The sequence below is a fragment of the Pelodiscus sinensis genome, chromosome 7 (genome assembly GCF_052426305.1).
Source record: "Pelodiscus sinensis isolate ZL-2025 chromosome 7, ASM5242630v1, whole genome shotgun sequence".
NCBI classification, from domain to species: Eukaryota; Metazoa; Chordata; order Testudines; family Trionychidae; genus Pelodiscus; species Pelodiscus sinensis.
The window spans coordinates 18,596,025-18,623,714 of NC_143058.1; the positions used below are offsets into that span (position 1 = coordinate 18,596,025).

A 27,690-nucleotide genomic window follows, 5' to 3' on the forward strand; every position below is an offset into this window, starting at 1 on the left:
GAGGGACTGCTTGGCGGAGATGGAGTTCACCTTTCCAGGAGCGGGAAGGCCTTGTTTGGACACAGACTGGCTAACCTTGTGAGGAGGGCTTTAAACTAGGTTTGACGGGGGCAGGTGAGCAAAGCCCACAGGTAAGTGCTGCATGTGCGGGACTGGGAGATGGGTTGGAAATGGGGGGGACTACGGCCTATAATGGCAAGGAGAAAGGAGGGTCAGGGCACAACAGGGAGGCAAGATCAAATCAGTATCTTAGATGCCTATATACAAATGCGAGAAGTATGGGTAATAAGCAGGAAGAATTGGAATTGCTAACCAATAAATACAACTATGATATCATTGGTATTACAGAAACCTGGTGGGATGGGACACATGATTGGAATGTTGGTATGGAAGGGTACGGCTTGCTCAGGAAGGACAGACAGGGAAAAAAGGGAGGAGGGGTTGCCTTGTATATTAAAAATGTACACACTTGGACTGAAGTGGAGATGAATGTAGAAGATAGCCGTGTAGAGAGTCTCTGGGTTAAGCTAAAAGGAGTAAAAAACGAGGGTGATATCATGCTAGGAGTCTACTACAGGCCACCTAGCCAGGTGGAAGAGGTGGATGAGGCCTTTTTTAAACAATTAACAAAACTATCCAAAGCCCAAGATTTGGTGGTGATGGGGGACTTCAACTATCCAGACATATGTTGGGAAACTAACACAGCGAGGCACAGGCTATCCAATAAGTTTCTGGACTGCATTGGAGACAACTTTCTGTTTCAGAAGGTTGAAAAAGCTACCAGAGGAGAAGCTGTTCTGGATTTGGTTTTAACAAATAGGGAGGAACTAGTTGAGAACTTGAAAGTGGAAGACAGTATAGGGGACAGTGATCACGAAATAATAGAATTCATGATCTTAAGGAAAGGTAGAAGGGAGACCAGCACAATTGAGGTAATGGATTTCAGGAAGGCAGATTTTGATAAGCTCAGAGAACTTGTAGGTAAGGTCCCATGGGAAGCAAGACTGAAGGGAAAAACAACTGAGGAGAGTTGGAAGTATTTCAAAGGGATGTTGTTAAGGGCCCAAAAGCAAACAATTCCGCTGTGTAGGAAAGATAGAAAATATGGCAAAAGACCAGCTTGGCTTAACAAGGAGATCTTGCATGATCTCAAAATAAAAAAGGAGTCATATAAAAAATGGAAACTAGGACAACTAACAAAGGATGAATATAAGCAAGCAACACGGGAATGCAGGGGCAAGATTAGAAAGGCAAAGGCACAAAATGAGATCAAACTAGCTACAGGCATAAAGGGAAACAAGAAGACCTTTTATAAATACATTAAAAGCAAGAGGAAGACCAAGGACAGGGTAGGCCCACTGCTTAGTGAGGAGGGAGAAGCAGTAACAGGAAACTTGGAAATGGCGGAGATGCTCAATGACTTCTTTGTTTCGGTCTTCACCGAGAAGTCTGGAAGAGTGCCTAACTTAGTGAATACAAGCAGAGAGAGGGCAAGTTTAGAAGATAGGATACACAAAGAACAAGTTAAAAATCACTTAGGAAAGTTAGATGTCAGCAAGTCACCAGGTCCTGATGAAATGCATCCCAGGATACTCAAGGAGCTGATAGAGGAGGTATCTGAGCCTTTAGCTATGATCTTTGAAAAATCATGGCAGACAGGGGAGATTCCAGAAGACTGGAAAAGGGCAAATATTGTGCCCATCTATAAAAAGGGGAATAAGAACAACCCAGGAAACTACAGACCGGTCAGTTTAACGTCTGTCCCAGGGAAGATAATGGAGCAGGTAATTAAGGAAATCATATGCAAACACTTGGAAGGTAATAAAGTGATAGGGAATAGCCAGCATGGGTTTATGAAGAACAAGTCATGCCAAACTAATCTGATAGCTTTCTTTGATAAGATAACGAGCCTTGTGGATAAGGGAGAAGCGGTGGATGTCATATACCTAGACTTTAGTAAGGCATTTGATACGGTCTCGCATGATATTCTTATTGATAAACTAGGCAAATATAACTTAGATAGGGCCACGATAAGGTGGGTGCATAATTGGCTGGATAACCGTAGTCAGAGAGTTGTTGTTAACGGTTCTAAATCCTGCTGGAAAGGGATAGCAAGTGGAGTTCCTCAAGGGTCTGTTTTGGGACCCGTACTGTTCAATATCTTCATCAATGATGTAGATATTGGGATAGAGAGTACGCTTATTAAGTTTGCAGATGATACCAAACTGGGTGGGGTTGCAACTTCTTTGGAGGATAGGGACATAATTCAAAATGACCTTAGCAAGTTAGAGAAATGGTCAGAGGTAAACAGGATGAGGTTTAATAAAGAGAAATGCAAAGTGCTCCACTTAGGAAGGAACAATCAGTTCCATACATACAAGATGGGAAGCGACTGTCTAGGAAGGAGCATGGCGGAAAGGGATTTAGGGGTCATAGTGGACCACAAGTTGAATATGAGTCAACAGTGTGATGCTGTTGCAAAAAAAGCAAATATGATTCTAGGTTGTATCAACAGGTGTGTTGTAAGCAAAACTCGTGAAGTCATTCTGCCGCTCTACTCTGCACTAGTTAGGCCTCAGCTGGAGTACTGTGTCCAGTTCTGGGCGCCACATTTCAAGAAAGATGTGGAGAAATTGGAAAGGGTACAGAGAAGAGCGACAAGAATGATTAAAGGCTTAGAGAACATGACCTATGAAGCCAGGCTTCATGAACTGGGCTTGTTTAGTTTGGAAAAAAGAAGATTAAGGGGGGACATGATAGCGGTTTTCAAATATCTAAAAGGGTGTCACAAGGAGGAAGGAGAAAATTTGTTCCTCTTGATTTCTGAGGACAGGACAAGGAGTAATGGGCTTAAAGTGCAGCAGGGGAGGTTTAGATTGGACATTAGGAAAAAATTCCTAACTGTCATGGTCAAATATTGGAATAAATTGCCAAGGGAGGTGGTGGAATCTCCCTCTCTGGAGATATTTAAGAACAGGTTAGATAGACATCTGTCAGGGATGGTGTAGACGGAGCGTGGTCCTGCCTTGAGGGCGGGGGGCTGGACTCGATGACCTCTCGAGGTCCCTTCCAGTCCTATTATTCTATGATTCTGTGATCTCAGATTCACGGACAACATAGTATTAATTGCCGAAAGCACCAACCAATTGCAGAGCATGCTACAAAGACTTGACAAGAAAAGCAGTCAGGTCAGTCTGAAAATGAACCGCTGCAAAATGAAATACATGCAAAAAGCCCGAATAACGATAACAGGAAAAGAAATCGAAGAAGTGGAACAGTACATAAATTTGGGCCAAGAAGTTAATGTGTGCCAAGACCTGAACGGAGAATTCTCGCGAAGGATTCAGGCATGATGGTGTGCATTCAATTCCATCAAGGACGTCCTCAAAGGAAAAATCGATAAGACCACACGTACAAATATCTTCAATTCAGCAGTGCTGCCAGCTATGTTGTATGGCAGCAAAACGTGGGCTCTGATGAAGAAAGAAGAGCAGCGACTATTGGTAGCTGAAAGGGCAATGGAGTGAGCTATGTTGGGATTTTCCCTTCTGGATCATATTCCAAATGAAATGATCAGAGAACGCAGCAGTGTGAAAGATATTATCGTGGAAAGCAGACATAACAAAATGCGATGGGCAGGCCACGCAGCACATGGACCACAGTTACTGCTGAGTGGTACCCGCGAGAACAGAAAAGACCACCCGGTCGGCCTCCAAGAAAATGGGAAGATGACATTGTTAAACGTTTTGGACAAATGTAGAGAAGAAAGGCAAGAGTGTGAGAAGACTGGGGGACGTGTTGTGATAGGTGCAATTGTAACGATAGCTGAAGACCGATTGATCCAGGTGATAATATAATATAGTAAAAAGTTATCTGCTCTCACTTTATATTGTAAGCTACTCCAGGGGGGTGATTCTTTTATCTTTGGCTTTAGTATGTGCTGTGCCCATTTACAGCACTATGTGAATAATGATGGCTGTGACTTTCAAAATCAACTTAAAGTTGGGAGGAAATGTTCAGATACTGAATGAAATGGTTTCAAGTGCTAATCTCTTAAGAGATTCTAAAATAATGGACACAGAATAAGAGTCTTAAAGCAGAGTGAGATAGGTGTAGGCAGTTTATTTTAAATATCCATATGCTACCCTGCAAACTGTATATGGTTGCAGTTGTAAAAATATTTGACCGTAACAAGCATAAGAAGTTTGTAACACATACATATGCAGAACAGTGAAAACATCTCCTGGTTTCTGAGAGTAAATCTATAAAACCACACACAAGAGCATAATATTTTTCACAGTAAGTAAGTTACCTTCTGAACACTAGAAGATGATTAGTCTCAGTAGTCCAAGAAATTAATGACATGTCAATGCAGCCATCTACCCAAACACTAAAAGAGGAAAAGTAAAAAGGATAACATCAGCAGGGGGAGTGACACTAAGCTTCCTAAAGAGAGGAAAGGAAAGGGACTAATCTGAGGCCAGCAAGTCCTCCCCTAATTAATAAAGAACAGGAATAAAGAACTAATACCAAAAGAGGAATATAAAAACAAGGAAGATATGAGTACTCATCAGAAAACTATAGATCACAACACTAAAATTAATCAAGGAACTCATGAAGAGAAATTTTCTGAATTGCCTGTACCCCAATGCTAGGGGCTTGGATGACAAACAAGAGGAATTGGAATTGCTCAGTCAGAAGCATAATTTCTAGCTAATGGGTGTTACTGAAACCGGGTAAGATGATTTGCACACTTAGAATGTTAAGTCAATGGTTGTAACCTATTTATATTTAAAGGATCAAGTAGGCAAAAGGAGAGGGGAAGTGACATGCTGTCAAATATGGTATAACCTATGTTTGAGTCACTGGTAAATCAGAAAACATCTTGAATGTTTATGGATCCGTATCCTAACAGATATAGCACAAGATGGGGTGTTAAATGCACCCCATCACACTAGGGAACAAGATGACCGCCTCCTTACTTCCCTATCTATAATGTGTTTGGGGGGGAATTCTTCGAGTCGTGCTCCACTCTAGGGGTAGCACCCAGTGTATCTTTGCTGGGAGATTTTTTTTATGGCAGTGACTGTTTGGCCCATGAATGTGTGTTAGTTTTGTGCCCCATGCCACTGTTATATAGCACTGAGTGGATGCTCCACCCCAGTTCCTTCTGTCACCTTGGCCTGACATAGAACTCTGGCATTTGTACCATTGAGATTTCCTCGGTTTCTCTGTTTTTTCTCTCTTGCTGATAGTTGTTAGTGTGTTGGTGTTAGGTTCTCTATACATAGTAGATACTCTTATTTTAAAACAAACAAAACTTTCAACCCATTTTTTGTTTTACATACTATATTTGCGTAGATATTAGTTAGGTTTTTTCTTACTGGGACATGATTAGGGATGTATAATCCCATTTCATTGGTTAAGTGGTTAATCGATTAGGCAGGAGGGGCTGCTCTGCTCCCCCGGGTTAACCTTGATGTGTAAGTCTCGCCTGTTAAGGGTGAGGCATACTGGTTAACTGATTAAACATTCACATCTCTAGAGGTAATGCCTGGTTTATCTGGCTTCAGTGTTGTCTGTCCTGCTGGGAGGTGTTTCTGCTGCATGACCATTCCTGCTGCATCAGTCACCTTGGGGATTCTCTCATTGCTCAAAAGGACAATTTTTGTCTTGCATTAAAATAAAAAGCCAGAAAAATTAGAAAAATTAAGCTTCACCTCCTTATAATGGAGAGTTCTCTAGATCTGATCTGTGACTCAGACCAAAGGACTTTCTGCCCTCCATATTTCAGTCCACAAGCAAGTCTTCTTAACAGCTCCAGGATGCCCAAGAGGAAGATACAGGGTCCTTTCACAAGCCCTCAAAAGAACATGGCCTGGATTTACCGAGTAGAGATTCTGTCTCTAAAAAGCCAAGATTGTCAGTTCCCTCAGCTACTGGGGCCCCACCAGCTCTCCAGTCAAGTACCATTAAGGCTCCCAGTTGCTCAGGTACATAGTGTGTAAGGTGGCAAATCCACAAGTTTGGAGACACCGTTGGTTCCATTATTATATTGAGGTGGCAAAAGGAGCTTCCTGGCTACTAAATAATCCACTCAGTCCTACTGTGCCTCCCTGAGGGCACACAAGACCTTCAGCACCATTAGGAATTGCGCTCCCCTCCGCCCAGGGAGAAGACATACTTGCTGGGCAAGGTGGGGTGAGGGTGGCACAGTGCTCTGCCACCATTCCTGCAGTGGCCGGGAGCCCAGGGAAATTGCTCCTTTTGTCCCTCCCCATCAGTGAGCCTGCTTCCAAGTTTCCTTGGCCACACCTCCTTCAGTGCACATGTTGGTCTCAGTACTGATGGGTCTCAGTATTGCAGGAGTTCCACTTTTCCTGGGGTCTGGCTGTATCTGAGACTTCTGACTCTGCTCCTTGGCTCCAGTGAGTTTCCAGTTCCAAAAATGTCAAGAGCCCTTGAGGTTCACCAAGTACCCATTGTTACCCTTAGATCCTGCCAGGTCCTCCACAATTCCTGAGTGAACATGAGGAATAGGATTCTGAAGAGGACCTTGCCTTGGACTGACACTTGTGAGACCAGGCCTTCTCCTTCTTACTCTTTCAGAGGTTCCTCGGCACAGAGCTATGGCCCAATTCATCTCTGTGTTAAAGGCCACTGGACTGAGTACAGCTGCCCTTCTTATGGCAGGCTACCCATCCTACCCTGCACGGGGAGTCCAGGGACCCTGCTGCTACTCAGTCTCACATGGTGGACTGAGAGTGGAGGATGCTGCCAGGCCCTAAACATGGTCAGACTGTGGGTTGCTTCCCAGGCCAGCACATCAGGGTCAGGATCTGGCATGTCAGTCTTGTTGCCAGTCTTGTAACATTCAACCACTTTCATTTATATGCACTAATTCTACTAGGTCTAGCACCACTTCCATTGTCTTCCTGGAAATCATGCCGATTATTAAAATCTGTAAAGCCTTTACTCAAGCACTTATACGTACATTTACCAAACGTTGTGTTTTAACTCATGACTGAATGGTTTGTGTGGCGTAGCTCCATATTTCTGATAGTTATTAGTGTGTCGGGGAGTACATTGTCCACATTAGGGGAGAAGTAAATAATATAGACAACAGATCACTAATTTAGAGTGATCTGAACTGTCTGCAAACGGGGTGCAAGTACGAGTGTAGGCCATCCCTGGAATGGGAGACTCCATCATGGAGAGCAGTAATTCTGAAAGATTTTGGAGTTGTGGTGGAGAATGAACTCCAGTGTGAATCAATGCAAAAAATGCTAATATGTTCCTGGGATGTATAAACAGGAATCTTGAGTAGGAGCAGAGATTTTATCTTTTGTGTTTGGCACTGCTGCAACTGTGGCTGGAATATTGTGCCCATTTCTCAAATCCACAATTCGAGAATGATTTTGAGAGAATTCAAAGACAAACCCAAAAATGATTAAAAGATTAAAAAATATTCCTGATAGAAACAGACTCAAAAAGCTCAGTCTTATTAATTTTGTAAAGAGAAGGATAAGGAATTCCTTGATTTACAGTCTATAAATATCTATGTAGGAAACAAATATATAATAATGGGTTCTTCACTCCATCAGAGTCAGGAGTAACGAGATCCAGTAGCTGAAAGTTAAAACTAGACAAATTTAGATTGGAGACAAAGTGTAAATTTTTAGCAAGAAGAGTAATTAACTGTTGAAACAGGTTACCAGGGTCATTGTGAAGTTTGCATTATGGATAATTTTTAAATTAAAAGTGAATGTTTTCTTAAAAGACATGCTTTAGGAATTATTTTGCAAAGTTCCAGGTCCTTTTTAATAAATGAGGTAGACTAGACTAGATAGTCACACTGATCCCTTATGACTGGAGAATCTCTGAATAAGGAAGCTAAAATTCCCTAGTCCTCTTCAGACTCTGCAAGGAGCCTAAAGGGTTAGAGCAGGGGTGGGCAAAATGGCCTCCGTGAGCTGCATCTGGCCCACCAAGTGGGTGGATCTGGCCCGTGGAGGCCCTGCTGCTCCCCTGCCCCCAGGCCAATTAGGGCCTGAGAGCAGGGGAGCATGCGAAGCTTCCTCCCGTCTTGCCAGGAGCATGTGATGCTTTTAAGTGGGGGCAGAGAGGAGGCAGCTTCATGCACTCCCCTGCCCCCAGGTCCTAATTGGCCTATGGGTAGGGGAGCATGTGAAGCCTCCTCCCGCGCTGCCAGGAATACGTGACGCGTTTAAGCACTGCGCGCTGCTCACAGGACAAGCAGAGCGGGGAAGGCTTCACGCATTCCCCCAGGCCCTAATTGGCCTGGGACAGGGGAACAAAGGAAGCTGCCTCCCACGCCAAGGGCATGGGCACCTAGGGAAGACATGGGGGGCCAAAGGCACTCCCTCACCCCCCAGACCAGTCACTGTCTGGAGGTGGGTAACCCAGAGGTATATTGGCCCCACCCCTTCCAGTGTGGCCTGGAGCCACTTCAAAAATTTCCCAGGTGGCCCCCAGCAAAAAATTATTGCCCACCCCTGGGTTAGAGTAAGCAGTCTGGACTCCTACTCTTGAGCTCAACACCATATGAGGATAAGAAAGCCTTGTCTCCCTTCCCCCCTCCCCCACCCCCGCCCAAACTCAGCTCAAAACTGCCCAGTTTCACTAGGTAAACACAGTCCACATGCATTTTTAAATGAAGCCTTTAGTATCCAATTGCTTGATTGCTTTTGTTGGACTTTTGATGCAATTTGACATGCAACATTGGTTACCTACTTACACTTAGCAGGTACCTTGACAGATTGTTGTAGCCTTTACACAAATAATAAGCTGCCTGTAATGGAAAGGATTTGTAAATTAGAGCAGCATGAGAATGCATTAATGGAAATGTCATGCTCCTTTAAGCTTTGCTTTTGGAACACACCAGATATGATTTCATGAGTTAATTTAAATGTTGTATTTATTATTTCAGTTGTACTGTTACTTGCTTATATTCAAGTTATGCGTTGAATTCCTGACTCTTTGAACTACATTGAAGAAATACAGTTTAAGTATGAATATGAAATACTTATCATTAGAGTCCATAAGATTTTAAAAAGAGTGCTGATGGTTTTGACTAAGTGTTGATGCTGTTAAAATATAAAGGCATGACCCTTTTTTCATGGACCTTATTCTAAATAATCAGAACACGGAACAGATGCAAGATTTTTCAACAGTGCATGGCATCAGTTTAGGACAAATACTGGATTCCTTATTCATATACTGTACTTTTATCCAAATATAACTAAAACAACGAGCAGTCCTGTGGCACCTTGGGCTACGTCTATACTGCATCTCTCTTGCGCAAAAGCTTATGCAAATGAAGCACAGATTAGCATATCACTATGCTTAATTTGCATAATTAATTAGTGGTCACTTTTGCGCAAGAGGCTTTTGCACAAAAAGGAGCTGTGTAGATGGCTCCTTTTTGCACAAAAACCTTCTCTTGTGCAAGAGCCATTCTTCCTCATTTTTTCAAGAGAAGTGCAGTATAGACATAGCCTTAGAGACCAACACGTTTATTAGGTCATGAGCTTTCGTGGGTAAAACCCACTTCAACAGATGAGTTTGAGTGGAAATTATGAATCCAGGGCATGTATATAACAACAAAAGAAGTTACCTGTCAATTGTAGAACCAGTGTTAATTAAGCTAACTGAGTCAGGCCGTATCTATCTCATTCACTGCATGTGATATGGAAATGTGAATATTAGAGGTATGGAAAGTGCCTTTGTAATGTGTTAACCAGTTAAAATCTTTATTCAAGCCTAAATTGATAGTGTTAAACTTGTAAATGAAGTTCAGTTCAAATGTCTCCCCTTCTAATTGGGTGAGAAAATGCTTTAGTACTCTATTTTAGTACTCTACTAAAGAATGCTCTATTACAGAATTTTATCACTGATGCTGTTGTAAAAAAAGCAAATGCGATTTTAAGTTGCATGAATAGAGGCATAGCATGAAAGCAGGTGATGGTACTTCTCTACTCAGTGCTTGGTTATGCCTCATCTGGAGTAGTGTGTCCATTTTTGGTCAGCAATATATAGAAAGGAAGGAGAAAAACTGGAAAGGATTCAGAGGTCGGAGCAAAGGTAATCAAAGGGTTTGAATGCAAGCCATACAAAAAAGTCTGAAGGAACTGGGGATGTTTAGTTTGGAAAAACAAAAAATTAAGGTGAGAAGAGAGAAATATAGGTAGCAGCCTTCAGAAAGGCTGCCATAAAAAAGTGGAGAAAAGTTTTCCTCGGAGAGCACAAGCTACAGCATAGCAGATTTAGATTAAATCTCGGGAAAAGCTTTCCTTGTCCTGCTGTTTTTACAGTCGGGAGCAGACCGCCTAGAGAATGTTGTGGATGATTCTTCATGGGTGGTTTTCAAAAGGAGGCTGGATAGCCTTCTGTCTTGGATAGCCTGGATGTAACAAATGCTGCAGCTTGATGAGGGGATAGATTAGGTGACACTTGCAGTCCCTTTCTGTCTCTGTTTCTATGATTACATAGTGTTCATAGAGTTGCAGAAGGATGTTAACTTTTCAAGCTGTTCTGCAGATTTCTTTTTTAGAGTCAGCTCATAATGTTAAATTGCTAATGCCAGGGGATGGAGTAGATTAAAGGCCTAATTCTGCAATGGCTCTCTCTCCACAACAGGGCTGATATTACGAATTTATGCTTCAAATTAATTTGTTTTTATATGTAGCCTGAAACCAGCTGCTGCCTATAGTCACTTAGATTTTTTTTTAATTCAAGATTTTATTTTCCTTTGAAGTAAAACTTTTTAATGTAGAGAACCTTAGTTTGCTAGGGTATGTCTACACTACCCTCCTAGTTCGAACTAGGAGGGTAATGTAGGCATACCGCACTTGCAAATGAAGCCCGGGATTTGAATTTCCTGGGCTTGATTTGCATAAACTGGGCGCTCCCATTTTTAAATCCCTGCTCGTTCGAACCCCGTGCCGCACGGCTACACGCGGCACGAACTAGGTAGTTCGGACTAGGCTTCCTAGTCCGAACTACCTAGTTCGTGCCGCGTGTAGCCGCGCGGCACGGGGTTCGAACGAGCAGGGATTTAAAAATGGCGATGCCCAGTTTATGCAAATCAAGCCCGGGAAATTCAAATCCCGGGCTTCATTTGCAAGTGCGGTATGCCTACATTACCCTCCTAGTTTGAACTAGCGGGGTAGTGTAGACATACCCCTAGAGAGATGTCATGCCCATAATGCATAATTCTAATAGCCATGAGGCTTAGATCTATCTAGGAGGCCATAGCTGAGACTAGCATATGCATAGAATTTTTCAACGGTGTTTTCAGAGATTTGTCGCAGCTGTAGCTATCATTGCTCTACCCATTGTATGCTAACTTTAAATTAAAGAAAATAAAAAGGCACATTGTTTAATTCAATTTTTTCAGTTGTCAGGGCCAGGAAAGAGATTGCTTCTAAAGACCTGTTACGTGTGAATTCTGAGACACCAAATGTTAAATATTTTTCAGTTACATTTCTTGTTGTCCAATAACTGTTTATTATAACATGTCCTGTAAGCTGGCAGTAAAAGTAAGCACTGATGCCTTTTTCCACTTCAAGTTTAGAACGGAGGAATAGAGCTGTTGGGCTTGTCCCTGCTGTGCTCTGAAGTTTGCTGCCATCTGCTGTTTTTTAATCATGTTTGTTCACTTTGGCCTGAGTATTTGTATATTGGCAAAAACTATCAAGTTGGGGGGGGAATAAAGTTGCGTAACTATTCAGTGATGTAACTATCGTAAAACATGTACTGTTGGTCTAATGGAGAACTTTACCAGTTTTGTTTGAACTGAAATCAAACCAGCAAACGTCTTTTTTCCCAAAATGTAACTGAAAGGCACACTTGTTCCATCCCTTTCATGATGAAAAAAACCTTCTATTTAATTTAGAGAAGATTGTCATTTTCTTTCCAGCCCATTACAGAAGGATTACTCTTTTTAAATCACAGAGAGGGAAAGAAAATAGCCAGATCCTTAGCACCAATTAGCATCAAGCTTCTAGATAACTTTATTTAAAAATTCTGTCAACTAATAGAACATCACCCAAGTCCTTTCAAAACTATTATGTGAACCTGTTTTGTAGACTTGAAAATTTAAATTCCGTATCATTCTTCAAATCTGGTAAACTAAAATTTTATTGTCTGCAGGAAAACAAAGTTAATGGGTGCTATATAATGTATATTTTGTATTTTTGCAGTTGTTTGTTGGACTTGGATTTCCATATGAAGGGCCTGCTCCTCTAGAGGCTATTGCTAATGGATGTGCTTTTCTAAATCCAAAATTTAACCCATCAAAAAGCAGCAAAAATACTGACTTCTTCAAAGGCAAGCCAACACTTAGAGAGGTAAGCTTGATAACATTGCAAAGTATTGGGGCTGTCATATACCTCAGTTGCTGATACTGTTTGCTTTACACTTTTTTGTTTGAGGACTGTACAGCAACCAAAGTTTTATTGCAAATAATTGCTTTATTTCTCATAAATAAAAAATAGAATATGAAACTAAGGTGCATAATTTACTCCATAGAACAGTTTGTCCTTTTGACTTAACAAGGCAGTGGCTTGAATTGGTATAATTAGTCCCCTGTAAGACCACAATTGTAAATGGGCACTATGATAATAAAATAATAAGTAATGAAACTCACAAAGTACTTCAAAGCTATAACTATGCATCTATGTATGTCTACATTCTAATTCTTTTTGACATACCATTTCTAAGTTTCACTTCAAGATCTGACTTTCTATCTGGGGAAACCTCAGTTGATATTCTTGTTAGGAAATGAGCATCACTGGGGAATAAAAGGGCATCCTTTTTCAAACAAATATGAATGTTTTAATTATGATTTTTGTGGAGAGATTTTGATTAAGACTCTGGTTAGCCCTCATAGTAACACTAGCAATGAACTATATGTATTTAAACGTAAAGACATCTGGAGAGCCAAACTAATTTTTGAAGAATAAACAGGAAAAAAAAACAAGCCTGCAAAGTATCCAGAATATTTTGTAGTCTGAAAGGAAAAGGAGAAAACCAAACTGCCCTTCCATGCAAGGATTTTCCTCAAGATTCTTTTTCATGTTTTATACAGGAAATGTGGCATATCTGTGTATAGGTAAAGTTAGATATATAAAACACTGAATACATTTAGCATTTATCTAACCATTTTTTTTCTTGTACTAACATTGGTTAAAACACACTATTGCAACCTTGACTTGTTTTGAATAAGTACTGTGTTTGTTGTTAATGAAATGCAGATATCTCATGTAAAATAGAATATGTAGATAAGAAACAGCTTGCATAATAGCTTTGCTTTTCTCACAAATATTTCAGCTAGATGAATTGCACATTAAACTCATGCAAATTGGTATGCTGGATTTCTACTGTTTTTCACTTTAATTAAGTAATATAGGTTTCCTGTGCCAGGAGGTGTGAGCAAGGTTCTCAATCTGCTCTACAAACAAAATGGGTATAGTAGTTCAAATTCACTTCTTTCCTACAGTTTGACTTACTTAACAAAGAAATGAGTAAGTAAGTAGAGGAAGTGGCAATTTAAAAACACCCTTTTTCCCAGCTTTGCTTTCTTGTAGTTTTTCTGCTCACGACTGCTCAATCTTTTTGGATCTCCCTCTCCAAAAAGCCACTTCTAGATCTTCTGTGTCCAAGAGCAATAACCAGTCAGCTTCCCAGTAAATTATCATCACTCACTTAACCCTTTACTGGAAGAATCAACACTAGTTGAAGTGCCATGCTCTGTTATCCAAATACTGCCAGCCTGCTACAGCAATTAAAAAATTGCATTGCTCTATGTATGGTGTTCAAATTTCTAGTGATGTTTCTTTTTTACTACTTTGACTTGTGTACTACACTATCAGTATGGATCCTGATGGTGCTTTTTACTCCATTTATCTACTCTTGAAACAGTAGTGACTAATTGAGTGGTCAAAACACACAAATGGGAGTCAAGTACATCTGAACTCTAATCCCTTTTCTTACTCATTGGCTTTAGGTAAGGTGGTGGGAATCATGACACTTCAGTTACTGTGTTTTTTCTCTTCATGTAGGTAGAAGAGGTAAAAAAAAATGAGGAAAATTTTGCTGCCAAAAAATAATTTTGTCTGAACTGATTTTGATGTTGAGAAATGTCAGTTTTTCTGTAGGAAAATTTGAGATGAAAATGTGTTGTTTTTTTTTTTTTTTTTTTTTTTTTTTTTTTTTTTTGAATGGACATTTTGTTTTGGTTTAAAATGTTTGCTTCATTTGTTTAAAAAAACTGAAAAGACATTTTGGAAAGAAATGTCAATTAAAAACAAGAGTTTTTTTATTTGTTTGTTTTCTGAAATCCAGAAAGTGGAAAAAGCAACTTTTATGTTTAAATGAAATTAACATGTTGACTCAACATTTCCCATGGGAAAACTTTTCTACCCAAAACATTTCAAATGGAAGCTTTGTGTTTAACATCTCTTACAGGGGAAAAATTACTGGGTTCTTACTACGGAAGAACCACAAGAATGACTGACTGTGAGCTTGTCAGTCACAATATTTCAGCAGCAGGACAGTTTATTAAAATTTCTGCAGAACACATCCTCGCAAGAGCTGGAAGACAGTGAAACATTGCTGGTTGCCCCTGTGCTTAAACACTACTAGCTTGAGGAGATTCACTATTGGTATACAGTTTTCAAAACCAGACCTGGCTAATTGCACTTAGGGTTGCCAGGTGTCCGGTATTGACCTGGACAGTCCGGTATTTTCGCCTCCTGTCCGGTAAAAAAGAAAAATCAGAAAATATCGGACATCTAAAATGTCTGGTATTTTCAGATTTTTTTTTTTTCCCAGCCAGGAGGTGAAAATACCGGACACCTGGCAACCCTAGCACCTGGGCCCAGCCTCCCTCTCCCCGTCTCACCCCTGGACTCCATGCTTACCTGGTTCCGCAGGAAAGCTAAGTTCTGGCTTGAACAAGAACACAAAATGGCCACCGGCAAAAAGCCTAAAGACCAAGGGGAGCCGCTCCCCTGTTCCTATCCCTATTCTAACTCTGCACTCACTCTGAAAGGGGCCATGGTGTTTTAATGCTGTTTTATTATTTAATTTGTATTTATTTATTTGTTTGTTTGTTTGTTTGTTTGTTTGTTTAATTTATTTTGCTCAACAACTTTGGTCTCCCTACCCCCCCTTTTTTTTTCAACTGAATTTTTTCCCTGGTGGTTTTTTTGGGGGGAAGGGGAGGGGGGCATTCAGTATTTTTGGTTCAACCATCTGGCAACCCTAATTGCACTATCTGCCAGTCTGAGGTATACAAAGAATCGATGATCTCTTGTTATAATCCTGAAACTCTGTTAATCATTATATTTACTTACTTGAAAAAAAGTCACGTTTTGAAACATGTAAAGGTTATTTCTTAAGTGCTAACGTTATGCTTTAACACAACTTAATGCTAAAGGCATATGTCCTGCCCCAAGAAGCTTATGTAATCAAAAATTCAGATGTGAATGCCCTGGAAACCCAGGAGATTTTGATAACCTGAGATTTTAAAAATATATCACTTTTAAACAGTAGTGTTAGTAGTGTGATACTGAGTTCAGCTTACATATGCAGATCTGATATAGGAAATGGGCTTTCAGGAACTGAAAAGATGATGAGGGAAGCATGGTGCATTAGGAAACAGCTGATATAGATAGAAAATGTAATCTGCATAGCATAAGCTTTCAGTTGCCATCTCACATGGCCTACTTTTCACTGAATTTGGGGTAAACACACACTAATGGATGCAGCAATGATCTGCCTGCTCACATTAAAATACAGTAATGTGACACCCTTCCACATCTCTTGACTTCTGTGGAACCTTGATGCCATTGCAGTCTCTTTCAGTACCAAGCTGACAGTTCTGGCCATGGTCTAATTGATGCTGACTGAATTATTTGTTCTGGTTTGGACTGGTTGATAGTTTTTAAAATTTATTTTAATTGTTTTCTACCAAGCAGTGAACAAGATACTAATTAGGTTCTAAAATACACACAGGAGATGACATGCGGTCTCATTTTCAGGAGAGTCAGGATTTTGTTCTGAGTGATCAGAGTCGTATTTAATTGTGCCATCTGTGTACGAGTTCAGAACTTTTGAACTTGGAGAATTGGATAACATGGGGAGCACTTAATAGAATGTAGAGGCTTTCGTTTCCAGCTCAGGGTTTTAGACCTGCCCAAGGCTAGCAGATGTAATGATCTGGAGAAAATGTTTTTAATTTTTGATGAATATTATGTGACTGTGTTTCCCTATTCAATTTTGTATTGCTGCTTATCTGAATAGACAAAGGTAAATCAAATGAGGCTGTAAACTGGTTATTAAATACCAAGCAGCAAAGGTAAAACACACATAATACAATACCAGATACACGATTTCAAAGGAATAAAGATAATGATTCAACCACCAATTGGGGGACAAAATACCTACCTGCATCCATACAGACTAAGAGATTTCACCCTTTCTAAAGAGGGTGGTTGTAAAATGAGTCCAGCTCCCAGAGGATGCATGGCAATAGTATCTTCCATATTGTATGCACTAATCGGTAACCTTGCTAGCAGTCTGACAATAGAAATTCAGACTCGAATGTGCACAGTTCAGGTTGTATCTCCCTTAACTGAGACTCTCTGATTCGGCCTCATCCCTGGTCTGGCAGGACCATAGATGTTCCTGGCCCACAGAGTCCAGGTATAGGGAAGTCTGGCTAGGAAGCAGAAGCGTGCCTGGGGCAAAACAGGGACCAGCTTCACGGGTGATTCCTCAGCCCCACCCAGTCAGTCAGCTCTGTGCAGGGAGCCCTGAGACTCTGACTGGGCGGGGCTGATTAATCACCTGTGAAACTGCGTTGCTGCGTAGTTACGAGGGAACACTGGTGGGGACTCATCCAGGAGCTTATGGTGGGAGGCACAGTGTGGAGATCTGACCCCAGCAACTGGGCAGTAGCAGGGGGCCAGCAACAGCTGAGCAGCTCCAGCGCTGGCTAGAGCCAGGGAGCTCTGACCCTAGCTGCAGCCCCAGCTGTGCAGCTCCGACCCTGGCGACAGTGAAGCCAGTGGGAGATGTGGAGTAACGGCTGGTCAGGCAGCAGCCACGCAGGCAGCAGGGCTGTGGAGCAGCAATTTAGCGTGGTCCTTAGGGGAGAAACTTCCCCTGGTTCAGCAAATCTCTTTGTCCAAGACCAGTCAGGTCCCGAGGGTGCTGGATCAAAAAGGTCCAACCAGTAATAATCAGACATTTCTCTCGCTTACATGAGAAAAAGAGGAAGACGAGAGAGTTTGCGTGGACAGGAAGCCCTCGCCATTGGTGGTTTTGCACCGCATCAGCCCAAGTACATGACGCAGAGGGATGACGCTTTTCAATGCGCTCTCGTAATGGAACCTGAAAGTTGAAAAGGAAATTGAAGCAGTAATGATCCCATACCAGAAAATTTTAGATATTACACGTGTTTATTGCATTATTAGATGTAAATATTAATATAGTGCATCTTTACATCATTTTATATGGAAAACGTGGTTGTTTTGTGTCTGGAACACCCACCGCCCCCAGTATTCATGCATTTCACCATGGGCAAGGGCTTTCTTTACTGATATTGCATTGCAAAGGGGTGGACATTTTTCAAAAGATGCAGGAATGGATAGCACATGGAAGGCTTGGGATAGAAAAGGAGATGTAGGAGTAGTTCATCTAAATGTGTTAGTGGATCATATAGAGGTAGATGAAATTTCCCAGAGTGCAGATTATAGAGAAAAAAATGGAAGAGGATGATACATAAGGCAGGATAAAAACCATTCCACTGCTATTTCTATGCTGTACCTGTTGTGTGGATAAATTATGGGTAATCTCTATGCTTATCATGTACACTAAGTTCACCTACAGGATGTAACAAGAAAAATATAGGAAACCAGAAGCAGGTAAAAGGAATTAAGCAGTCTTTATATTTCAACTCTGTAATTGCATTATCTATGTATATTATGCCCTGACACTCAAAGCAAGTGATGGGGGCGACTGTGGTATCTTGATTCTTGATTTTTACCAGTATATTAATTTTTCTCTTTCAGTTGACATCTCAGCATCCCTATGCTGAGGTTTACGTTGGAAAGCCTCATGTCTGGACTGTGAATATCAATGATCCTTCTGAGGTTGAGAATGCAGTGAAAGCAATTTTGAATCAAAAGGTTAAAATTTATTTTCTGTAATCAATACGTGGTGTCTGAGCTACTGCTGTTACATTAATATCAAATGTTAATTTCATTAATAGAACTAAGCAATCTGGAAGGTCCTTTTGAGGTCCTATGCCACACCTATCACTTTGGTGTCTGAGTATCATAATTTAGTGTTAGACCCTGCACATGCTGACACACCCGCTTATCTTGAATCACATGAATAAAACTAAGCATGTGTATTAGCATAAAGGATTGGAGCATTAGCAAGCGACTCCAAATCCCAGTTCCTAGATTTGTTGTTGAGTCTTTGTAAGTTTTCTGTGCATGTTAGTAAATCAGTTGGCCTATACTTTACTCAGTTGAACCCATTAATTAGCAATTACACAAAAGCTATGAAGCCATTTCTGCAGTAAGCTTTTAATGTAAGGATTGAAAAAATCAGAAGACAGTCTGAAAACATCTTCAAAGAGCATCCAATTATAGGAGCATCATATTTCCCTTTGTACTATTTAAATTTGGAAATTAAACTGAATTACAACGGGTAACTATGAGATCAGTAATCTTGTGATAAGTTTCTGTTGAGTAAACACTTAATCTCCCTCATTTAACATCCCCTCAAAGACAATCAGTGAGCAATTTTAGAATTGCCTTTGAGCAAAAATCAGTTGAAAGTGAGGACAGCACAAACCAGTGATTTGTTAATGATTATATTTACACTTGTTTGCTCCAAAAGCTATAATGTATTAAACAGTACACAGGCACCAACATAACATTAACCCCAGGGACACTTCCAGTAAAATCATCCCTTAAAAATTCGAATTTAAACACATTGTCCTGTTTCAACAGATTGAACCTTATTTGCCCTATGAATTTACATGTGAGGGGATGCTACAAAGGATGAATGCATTCATTGAAAAACAGGTATGACCTTGCATTGTTGATGTAATACACCTCTCTTAGGCACAGCCTTTATATTTTAAAGGGCACTTTATTATTAAAACTCTTTGTCCTGGGAATTTTTGTTTTTAATTTTGGATGGACCTGCAATGCAAATGCAAATCAGGGCTTGTGGCTTAGCTAAGAGTTCTTCTAGCAACCATTCTACTGGTGTGATGGTTTGGTGTATGATGATAAAGAAACCATGGGAATGTGGTGTAGCGGTTAACAAAGGGTGCTTACTGTGTGTCAGGACTAGAGCTGGGTGAAAACTGATAGGTCTAGTTCTGTAAATCTTCCTCTTTGTTCTATTATTTAGTGGCTAATATCATTTGGTGCAGTGTATGTCTATAACTAAAATCTCTTTTAGACTGTTCTTGATCTTTAATTATTTTCTGATCTGGATTTTCTCCCCTCGAATTAATGTTTAATAGGGTATATATGTAAAATAAAGGAAGTCATCATGGGACCGAGGACACATGACAGAGCAAAGTCTTTCTAAAAGCATATAGATTGCATCAAAGATAATGATAATCAGTCTATGTAGCTCTTTTAAAATTAAATTATGGAATACCAAAATGAGCTTGTAAAATACTCAAAAGATATTTTTTAAATAAAATTGCTGGCTCTCATGGTTACAAAATAAACTAAACCACTGAATGAGAAAGTCATTGTTAACTTATTAACTTAATACTGTTGTTGCGGAGAAATAATTACTATATACTGCGGCTTTGTATGTAAGTCACCGTGTTAATCTCAGTTAATAGGGACCATTATACCTGTGAAACTTTCTTTTCAATTTGTGTCAATATCATTTTTGTTTAGTGAAAGCCACCATACTTTATGCACCATATATACCGTGTTGCTTCTGTTAATAGGAAAATGTTATGAATTCCACAAAGCAACTATATGAAGTACCATGATATTTTATTTATCTGAATGATTCTGATATCCATAAAACATTTTCAGTCATCAAGGCTGAACTGCAGTCTGCATAAACCTGTGCTGCATTCTGTTGATAAAGCTCACTGCATCATTTAGGGCATTATTTCTCAACAAGTGGTACAGGTACCCTTAAGGATACTCAAGAGAAGTCTGAGGGGTACGTCAACACAACTGCAATTTGGAGAAAACTGGATTTTTGTGTTAAGTTTTACAGCATTTTATTATTTTTGGAGTTTTTACACCCAAAAATTTCATAACCTGTCTAGCTACGATTAAGTTGGTTTAAACAAATGTATTGTAATGGTAGAAAAAAATATTGTGTGTTTGAAAACTGTAGGTACTGGGGGTACTTATAATTTTTTAAAGGGGTACTTTATAAAAAAAAAGGTTGAGAAACACTGATTTAGGGCATTAAGCTTTTTTAAAAGACAGGTGTCAGTGTTTTGAGATGCTGGGGCTAGAATGAGGAAGACCAAGAGAACAGGTTAGGAATACTTTGTGTAGTTGAGTATAGCTACATACCCAACTATTAATCCAGGACCTGATCCTAACAAGCCCTAGCAGCTTTTGCTCTCATTGACTTCAGTGGTAGTATCCAGATATTGTCGAAGTACTTGTCTACTGTGATGTCTTTATCTTTTATCACAGTTAAAACATTCAAAGAAGTATTATTGCAACTTGAACAAAAATACCACAATGCTAACTATTGTTGTATTTACAGAAAAATGGAATATATCCTTTAAGGCTCCATATTAATAGACTGACATTTCTACGGGTATCAAAGTTAACAATGGAAGAGTGAAGAGATCCAAAAACACAATACTGTATAGAATCAATGAATCTCGTAAGGTAGACTGTTTCCAGTTTAAGAAGAAATTGAGCAGTATAAAAGTATAAAGGCAATTCTGTGCCTTATGGGAATAGTTTGTCATTATAAACATTATGAAGTTTTGACATTTTACCCATAGGCAAGGCAAATGGGTTCATTCCTGGGATTGTGAACAAGATACAGAACCTTTCATCAACCAGTTTTCTGTGACAAGTCTAGCTCAGGGTAATGTTGCTAATATTGGATTTCACCTCAAGATAATATAAAGTATGGCTGATGGTGGCCATTTATTATACAGGCAGTCCCTGGGTTACATACAAGATAGGGACTGTAGGTTTGTTCTTAAGTTGAATCTGTATGTAAGTCGGAACTGGCGTCTAGATTCAGCCGCTGCTGAAACTGACCGCCTGTTCTGACTTACATACAGAATCAACTTAAGAACCCCAGGCGTCCCCAAGTCAGCTGCTGCTGAAACTGATCAGCAGCTGATTCCAGGAAGCCCGGGGCAGAGCAACTCTGCCTCGGGCTTCCTGTAGTTAGCGCTGGTCAGTTTCAGCAGAAGCTGACTTGGGGACGCCTGGGGCAGAGCAGCTGGGGTGCTGCTGGGTTGCTCCAGTAGCGCCGCTCCTCGGTGCTACTGGACCAACCCAGCAGCATCCCATCTGCTGTGCCCCAGGCGTCCTGAATCAGCCGCTGCTGAAACTGACCAGCAGCGGCTGAATCAGGACCTGGGGCAGAGCAGCTGGGGTGCTGCCGGGTTGGTCCAGTAGTGCCCAGAGCGGCGCTGCAGGACCAATCGGCAGCGCCCCAGCTGCTTTGCCCCAGGGTCCAAAACAAAAGCCTGGTCTGCTGGGGGGGGGGGGCACACTAGCTGCGCCCCCCCCAGCAGACCAGGGACACGGGGAGCAGAGCCGCAGCGGCAGCGGGGTGCCGCGCCTCTGAGGCTTTGCTCTGGCAAAGTCTCAGAGGCGCGGGACACCGCCATGGCTGCAGCTTCAGTCCCGGTGCCTGTGGTCTGCTGGGGACGGTCCCCAGCAGACCACAGGCACCGGGACTGAAGCCGCAGCCCCGGCGGGTTCCCGCGCTTCTGAGGCTTTGCTCTGGCAAAGCCTCAGAAGCGCGGGAACCCGCCCGGTGCCCCTGGTCTGCTGGAGACCGTCTCCAGCAGACCAGGGGCGCCGGAGCAGCTTACGAACGGGGCTCTCGCACCCCGGAGCTCGCAGGTAGCAATCCGCCACCTCGACCTCCGGGGCGAGAAAGCCCCGTTCGTAAGTGCGGATCCGACATAAGTCGGATCCGACGTAAGTCGGGGACTGCCTGTATTCACAACCAAGAATATTATAGGAATTAGCACATTAAATTGCAAGACCAGTAGCAAAGATTTTTAATGCATCTGTAAACTCAGGGGTTATACCCAATGACTGGAGAATTCATAGCATAGTTCCTATTTTTAAGAAAGGGGGAAAATGGGCTTGGAACAAATTTTGAAAAAGAAAGTAGTTAAGGACATAGAGTGAATGGTAATTGGAATAAAATACAATATGGATGTATAAAAGGTAGCTCATGCCATACAAACCAGATCTCCTCTTTTGAGAAGGTAACTGGGGTTTTTTTTAGACAAATAAAATGAGGTAGATCAAATCTACTTGGACTTCAATTATAGTTCTACATGGGAAATTATTAGTTACATTGGAGAAGATGGGATTAATATGAGAATTGAAAGGTGGATAAGGAACAAGTTAAAGAGGAAACTACAATGTGTCATGCGGTTCTGCCGCTTTGAAACGCTGTGGGGAGCATGAGGCTAGTGGGGAACTGCTTGAGTCTCCCTGCTGGCCCCCATGCTCCTCACAGATCTTTCGCCTATGAAATGTAGCAATGGCCCTGGGTTTGTTGCTACACTTCAAAGGCAAATGAGCCCTTATCGACTAATCAAATAGTCAATGCCAATTCAATTAGTTAATGTAAATTTAACATCCCTAATGAGCATGCTAATAAAATGTGTGAATGACACAAAATTGGGGGGTATTACCAATATGGAGGAGAACTGGAATATCATACAAGATTATCTGGACAACTTTATAAACTGGAGTAATAGAAATGGGATGAAATGTAACTGTGCAAAATGTAAGTCATGCATTTAGAGTCTAAACAAGAATTTCTGCAACAAGCTGAGGGCTCTTGAATTGGAAGTGCAGAGCAGGAGAGGTCTAGGTGTGTCAGTCGATCACAGAAATAATGGAAGTTATCTCCTTAGTCCTAAAATCAGGCTTCTAAATCCACACTGAAGCACCAAAATAAAATGACCCTCTTTTCATGGGTGCTGTCAGCAAAACTCATTGAGCCACCAGTGTGATGTGGTTGTGAAAAAGTATAGTGCAGTTCTAGGATGCATCAGGCAAGGCGTTTCCAGTAAAGAAGTGTTAGGACACAATAAAAGGCACTGCTGAGACCTCATCTGAAATAGTGTAGGCAGTTCTAGTCTTCTATGTTTAAGAAAGAGGAACTTAAACTGGAGTAGGTTTAGAGAGTGGCAGGTCCGAGGAATGGAAAACTTACATTTTACAAGAGGAGACTCAAAGAGCTTGACTTGTTTACCTAACCAAAAGGTGGGGAGATATGATTGCTGTCTATAGATGTATCAGAGAGCTAAATAGCAGGGAAGGAGAGGAGCTATTTAAGATAAGCATCAGTGTAGACACAAAAACAAATGGATATCAGTTGGCCATTAACAAGTTTAGTTTTGAAATTAGACTAAGGTTTCTAAATATCAGGGGAGTGAAATTCTGGAACAATCTTCCAACAGGAGCAGTGGGAACAAACAACATAATTGGCTTCAAGAATGAGCTTGATAAAGTTTGTGGGGAGGGGAGGAGGAGGAGGAGGAGTATGATGAGACTGCCAGCAGTAAATCATAGAAACATAGGACTGGAAGGGACCTCAGAAGGTCTTTTACTCCAGTCCCCTGCATTCAAGGCATGACTGTCATTTATACCATCTCCTATAGGTACTGTCTAACCTGCACTTAGAAACCTCCAATGACGGAGATTCCAGAACCTCCCTAGGCAGTATCTGCAATGGCTGGTGATGGAACACTAGATGAGTCCGTGGCGTTACTACAGAGTCTTTTCCAGTTGTCTGGCGGCTAGATCTTTCCCACGTGCTCGGAGTCTAACTAATCACTGTATTGAGGGTCAGGCAAGAATTTTCCCCTGGGTCAGATTGGCAGAGACCCTGGAGATTTTCTCCTTCCTTTGCAGAATGGGGCCCATGTCACTTGTAGTTTAAATTAGTGTAAATGGGTTTAAATTAGTGTAAATGGTGGGGCACTGTAGCTTGAAGGCTTTAAATCATGATTTGAGGATTTCAGTAACTCAGCCAGAAGTTAGGGGTCTGCTACTGGAGTGGGTAGGTGACCTGCAATGTGCAGGAGGTCAGACTACATGATCCTTTCAAATTCTCTGAGTCTGTCCCGGAAGACTCAAATGCCTTCTGCTGCTGGTACTAAATCAGCCTAGATTTGACAACTAGATTTGAACTTATTTATTTGACCCCAACTTTTATGGGAATTCGGGGGGAGATTGAAGAACTAGCCAATAACATGGATTCTTCAAAGATATGAGCTTACTAAAATTTACAGTAATTGTAAATAAACTTCTAATACTTTGCCAGTTGTGTATGAGAACTTATTGTAAATGAGGGAAAAAATAACCAAAAATGCACTTAGAACAAAATCCCAAATTTCCCTTCTCATCAAGAACCACATATGAGAATTCACATTGTTCATAGTCAGTACCGATGTGGGTGTTGTGTCATCAGTAGTTCCACTGGGAAACAGGAACAAATTCCATGAATGTTTGCGCTCTAGTCTAGAGAGATGGTACATAACATATCAAACTCAGTCTTTATATAAGTGTCACTAACTCTGTGGCTAAGTATTTGGGAAGGAGCAAGTTGAAGCAGATATTTGCACGTGGGAACTTTCCATAGAGGATGCGTAATCAGTTTTTGGAACCATTCTCTATCAGGATTTTCTGGCGGTAACTATGTCATTCTAACAGTAATTCTTGTTTAGCACTAAAACATTGCCACAAGGTATCACTGAAGCAAAGAGAGAATCAAAAATGGATTAAATGTGTGACTAAAGAGAACATCTATAATCACATTTAATCTGATGTTTACATAAATGAGACATGTAAGCCATCCTGCTTCAGGGCATAAGGCAACACTATTGTCGAAAAAGAAAGAAATTTCATGTTGGAGGAAAAACAGCACTTTTTGCAGCTTCTGAAGCATTTCGTACTGGCTGGTGTTAATTTTTTGTTTGGAGATTCATTGTGATAATCCCCCTTGTTAAAGCTCATATTCTTCTCAATTGATCAGCTGACTACAAGTAAGGTGGTCTCACTGCCAAAAAAAAAGTTTCTACACTTTTAATTACCTTTGCTATATTCCTAACCACTGATGTTTATTCAAAGGCTGTAGGTTTAATACAGTACATTTTGTGTCTGCAGGATTTCTGCCATGGGCAGGTGATGTGGCCACCATTAAGTGCACTTCAGGTAAAAATTACTGAACCTGGAAAATCATGTAAACAAGTATGTCAGGAAAACCAGCTCATCTGTGAGCCATCCTTCTTCCAGCATCTTAACAAAGACAAGGATCTGCTGAAGTAAGTATTGAGGAGTGTGGAAATATAATTGGATACCTTTACATATAATAAATTCTATGGGAAGGGGATAATGCTAATGTAGCTATAATATAGAGTGCTCAAGTTTTCAACTCCTTAAAAGCTGAGCTAAAATTAGTAAAATAAATCTTAAATTTGTTACTTTGCTGCCTTAAAATAGTTTCTAATATAAATGCTAGTTAACAGTAGTAAGCATTCTAATTTAAATACAGTAGGTTAAAATGCAAAGTTTAAGTTTAAAACTGTTGTAACCATTTGAAATCTGAGTATTTCTTCTTTGAGTGCTGGTCCCTGTATGTTTACCACTGGGGATACCACATGTGCTTCATGCACCTGGAGGCAGAGTATTCTCGCAAGCAGATTCCATGAATCCACTCCGCATATTCCCCTGCTCTCCTTGGGTTATGTAGAAAGGATATAAGGGGCAGAGTAGATCTACAGCCTCCTTACTGCTGCATAGCCTGGGTCAGAACTTTGTGTCTGGAGCTTCTCTTCTAGTCATTTGATCTTTATTTGAAAGTTTTTTCTTAGTATATAATTTTCTTGTAAATAATTTGAGAGAGGCTTTTTGATCACTTTGTTTCTGTTTATAGGGTAGTTAGCAATATTCCCCTACATCATAGGACAGTTTTGCCCCCTTAATTCTCCAGTTTGGGTGTGCTATGCCTTGCCTTGCTGTGTGAGCTGCCACCCTGCCCACTTACCTCAGCCTGTGGCATGCAAGTCACTCCAAGCCTATACAAGAATGCTGTGTCCAGCCACTCTTGAATTCTATATAGGGCCAACCCCCACATATCCCTACTCCCAGCCTGGCACCCCAGAAATGTACTGTCTTATACTGCTCAGTTACTTAGGAGAAAATCAAGCTCATATAGGCCATCATTTTAACAAAGAAAATGATCCACTAAACAATAATTATTGGCAAATTTTTTAGCCACTTTTTGCCTAGGGTCTGCCTGCCTCCCTTTCTCTGTTTTCACCTACAAATGAGTGTCTTCCTATCTCCTCTTTCTCCTTTGTCATGGATCAGGGAGGCTCTTTAACTGTTTAAATATGGCTCTCGTCTTCTCCCCCTGCCCCACATATCTTTCCCTACACTTCTGCACCTACCAAATGGGGTGGGAAGATCATGGAGCTTTTGTCCTGTGGAGAAAGGGTCTCGGGGCTTCAGCCCCACCAGAGGCACTTGCTGGGGTTTGGGATTCAGCAGGAGCAGGGCTGAAGCTCCAAACCCCACATGAAACCCCAGTTCCCAGAAGGTGCTCCTGACTTTCAAACTTGCAAAGATTATCATATGTAGCTCAGACAGTCTATAAGTTTAGCCACCCCTGCCATAAAGTCTCTACCCAGCTGAATCCTTACCCCTCTATTCCTCCCCATTCCTCTCTCCAGTTCTCCTTTCAGCCCCAATTGTTTGTGGCCTCTACCCCAGATGACGGAAGATGAGGTCAGCCTTCCTTCAGTGATCTGCTAGTCAGTGCAGCTTACAGAGAAGGGGACAGCTGCTGTGGTGTGTATTGCAGCAAAGAGACAGCTGCTATGCCAATGATGGGCAATAATTTTTGATGTGGGGGTCACGCCAAGAATTTGGAAAGCAGTAGAGGGCTGCACTCTTCCATGATATTCCATGAGGTCCAGGATGGAGGTTGGATGCAGAAGGGAGTTTGGGGTAGGGGAGGGAGTTTGGGTGAAGGAGGCAGTTGTGACCTGGGTCACTCGATTGGGGTGCAGGGAGCTGGATTGTGACCTAGGGCAGGGAATGGAAGTACAGGAAGGGGTGCAGGTTATTGCTAAATGAATACCATCCAAGCCTTTTCCTGTTTCATACATCAGGTGCCAATCAATATGACATGAAATAAAAGAATTCAAACTCCCCCCTCCCCCCAAACATGATAAAATATAATGAGAAAGGCCCTATGTAGACAAATGACCCTATGCCAGAAATTTCTGGTCACATTAATTGGAAAGGAGCCTGCATCTAAATTATGTATTGCCAAAAACAAACTGAAAAAATCATGTTAATACTTATGATGATTTTGTGGACTAAGTAAAAAGACAGTGGTTTGCTCTAAGGATGTAAAGTC

General features: G+C 41.1%; 1 protein-coding gene across 4 annotated transcripts in view; it reads left to right on the top strand.

Annotated features, from left to right (window-relative positions):
• MGAT5 (alpha-1,6-mannosylglycoprotein 6-beta-N-acetylglucosaminyltransferase) overlaps positions 1-27,690 on the top strand; it is a 269,340-nt gene that overhangs the window by 232,060 nt on the left and 9,590 nt on the right. For all 4 annotated transcript variants that reach the window (XM_075933279.2, XM_075933275.2, XM_075933276.2 and 1 more), the window contains 4 exons: positions 12,225-12,371; positions 18,102-18,218; positions 19,053-19,127; positions 25,431-25,588. In XM_075933279.2, coding sequence (XP_075789394.1) covers positions 12,225-12,371; positions 18,102-18,218; positions 19,053-19,127; positions 25,431-25,588 — 497 coding nt within the window. The remainder of the gene's footprint in view (positions 1-12,224; positions 12,372-18,101; positions 18,219-19,052; positions 19,128-25,430; positions 25,589-27,690) is intronic.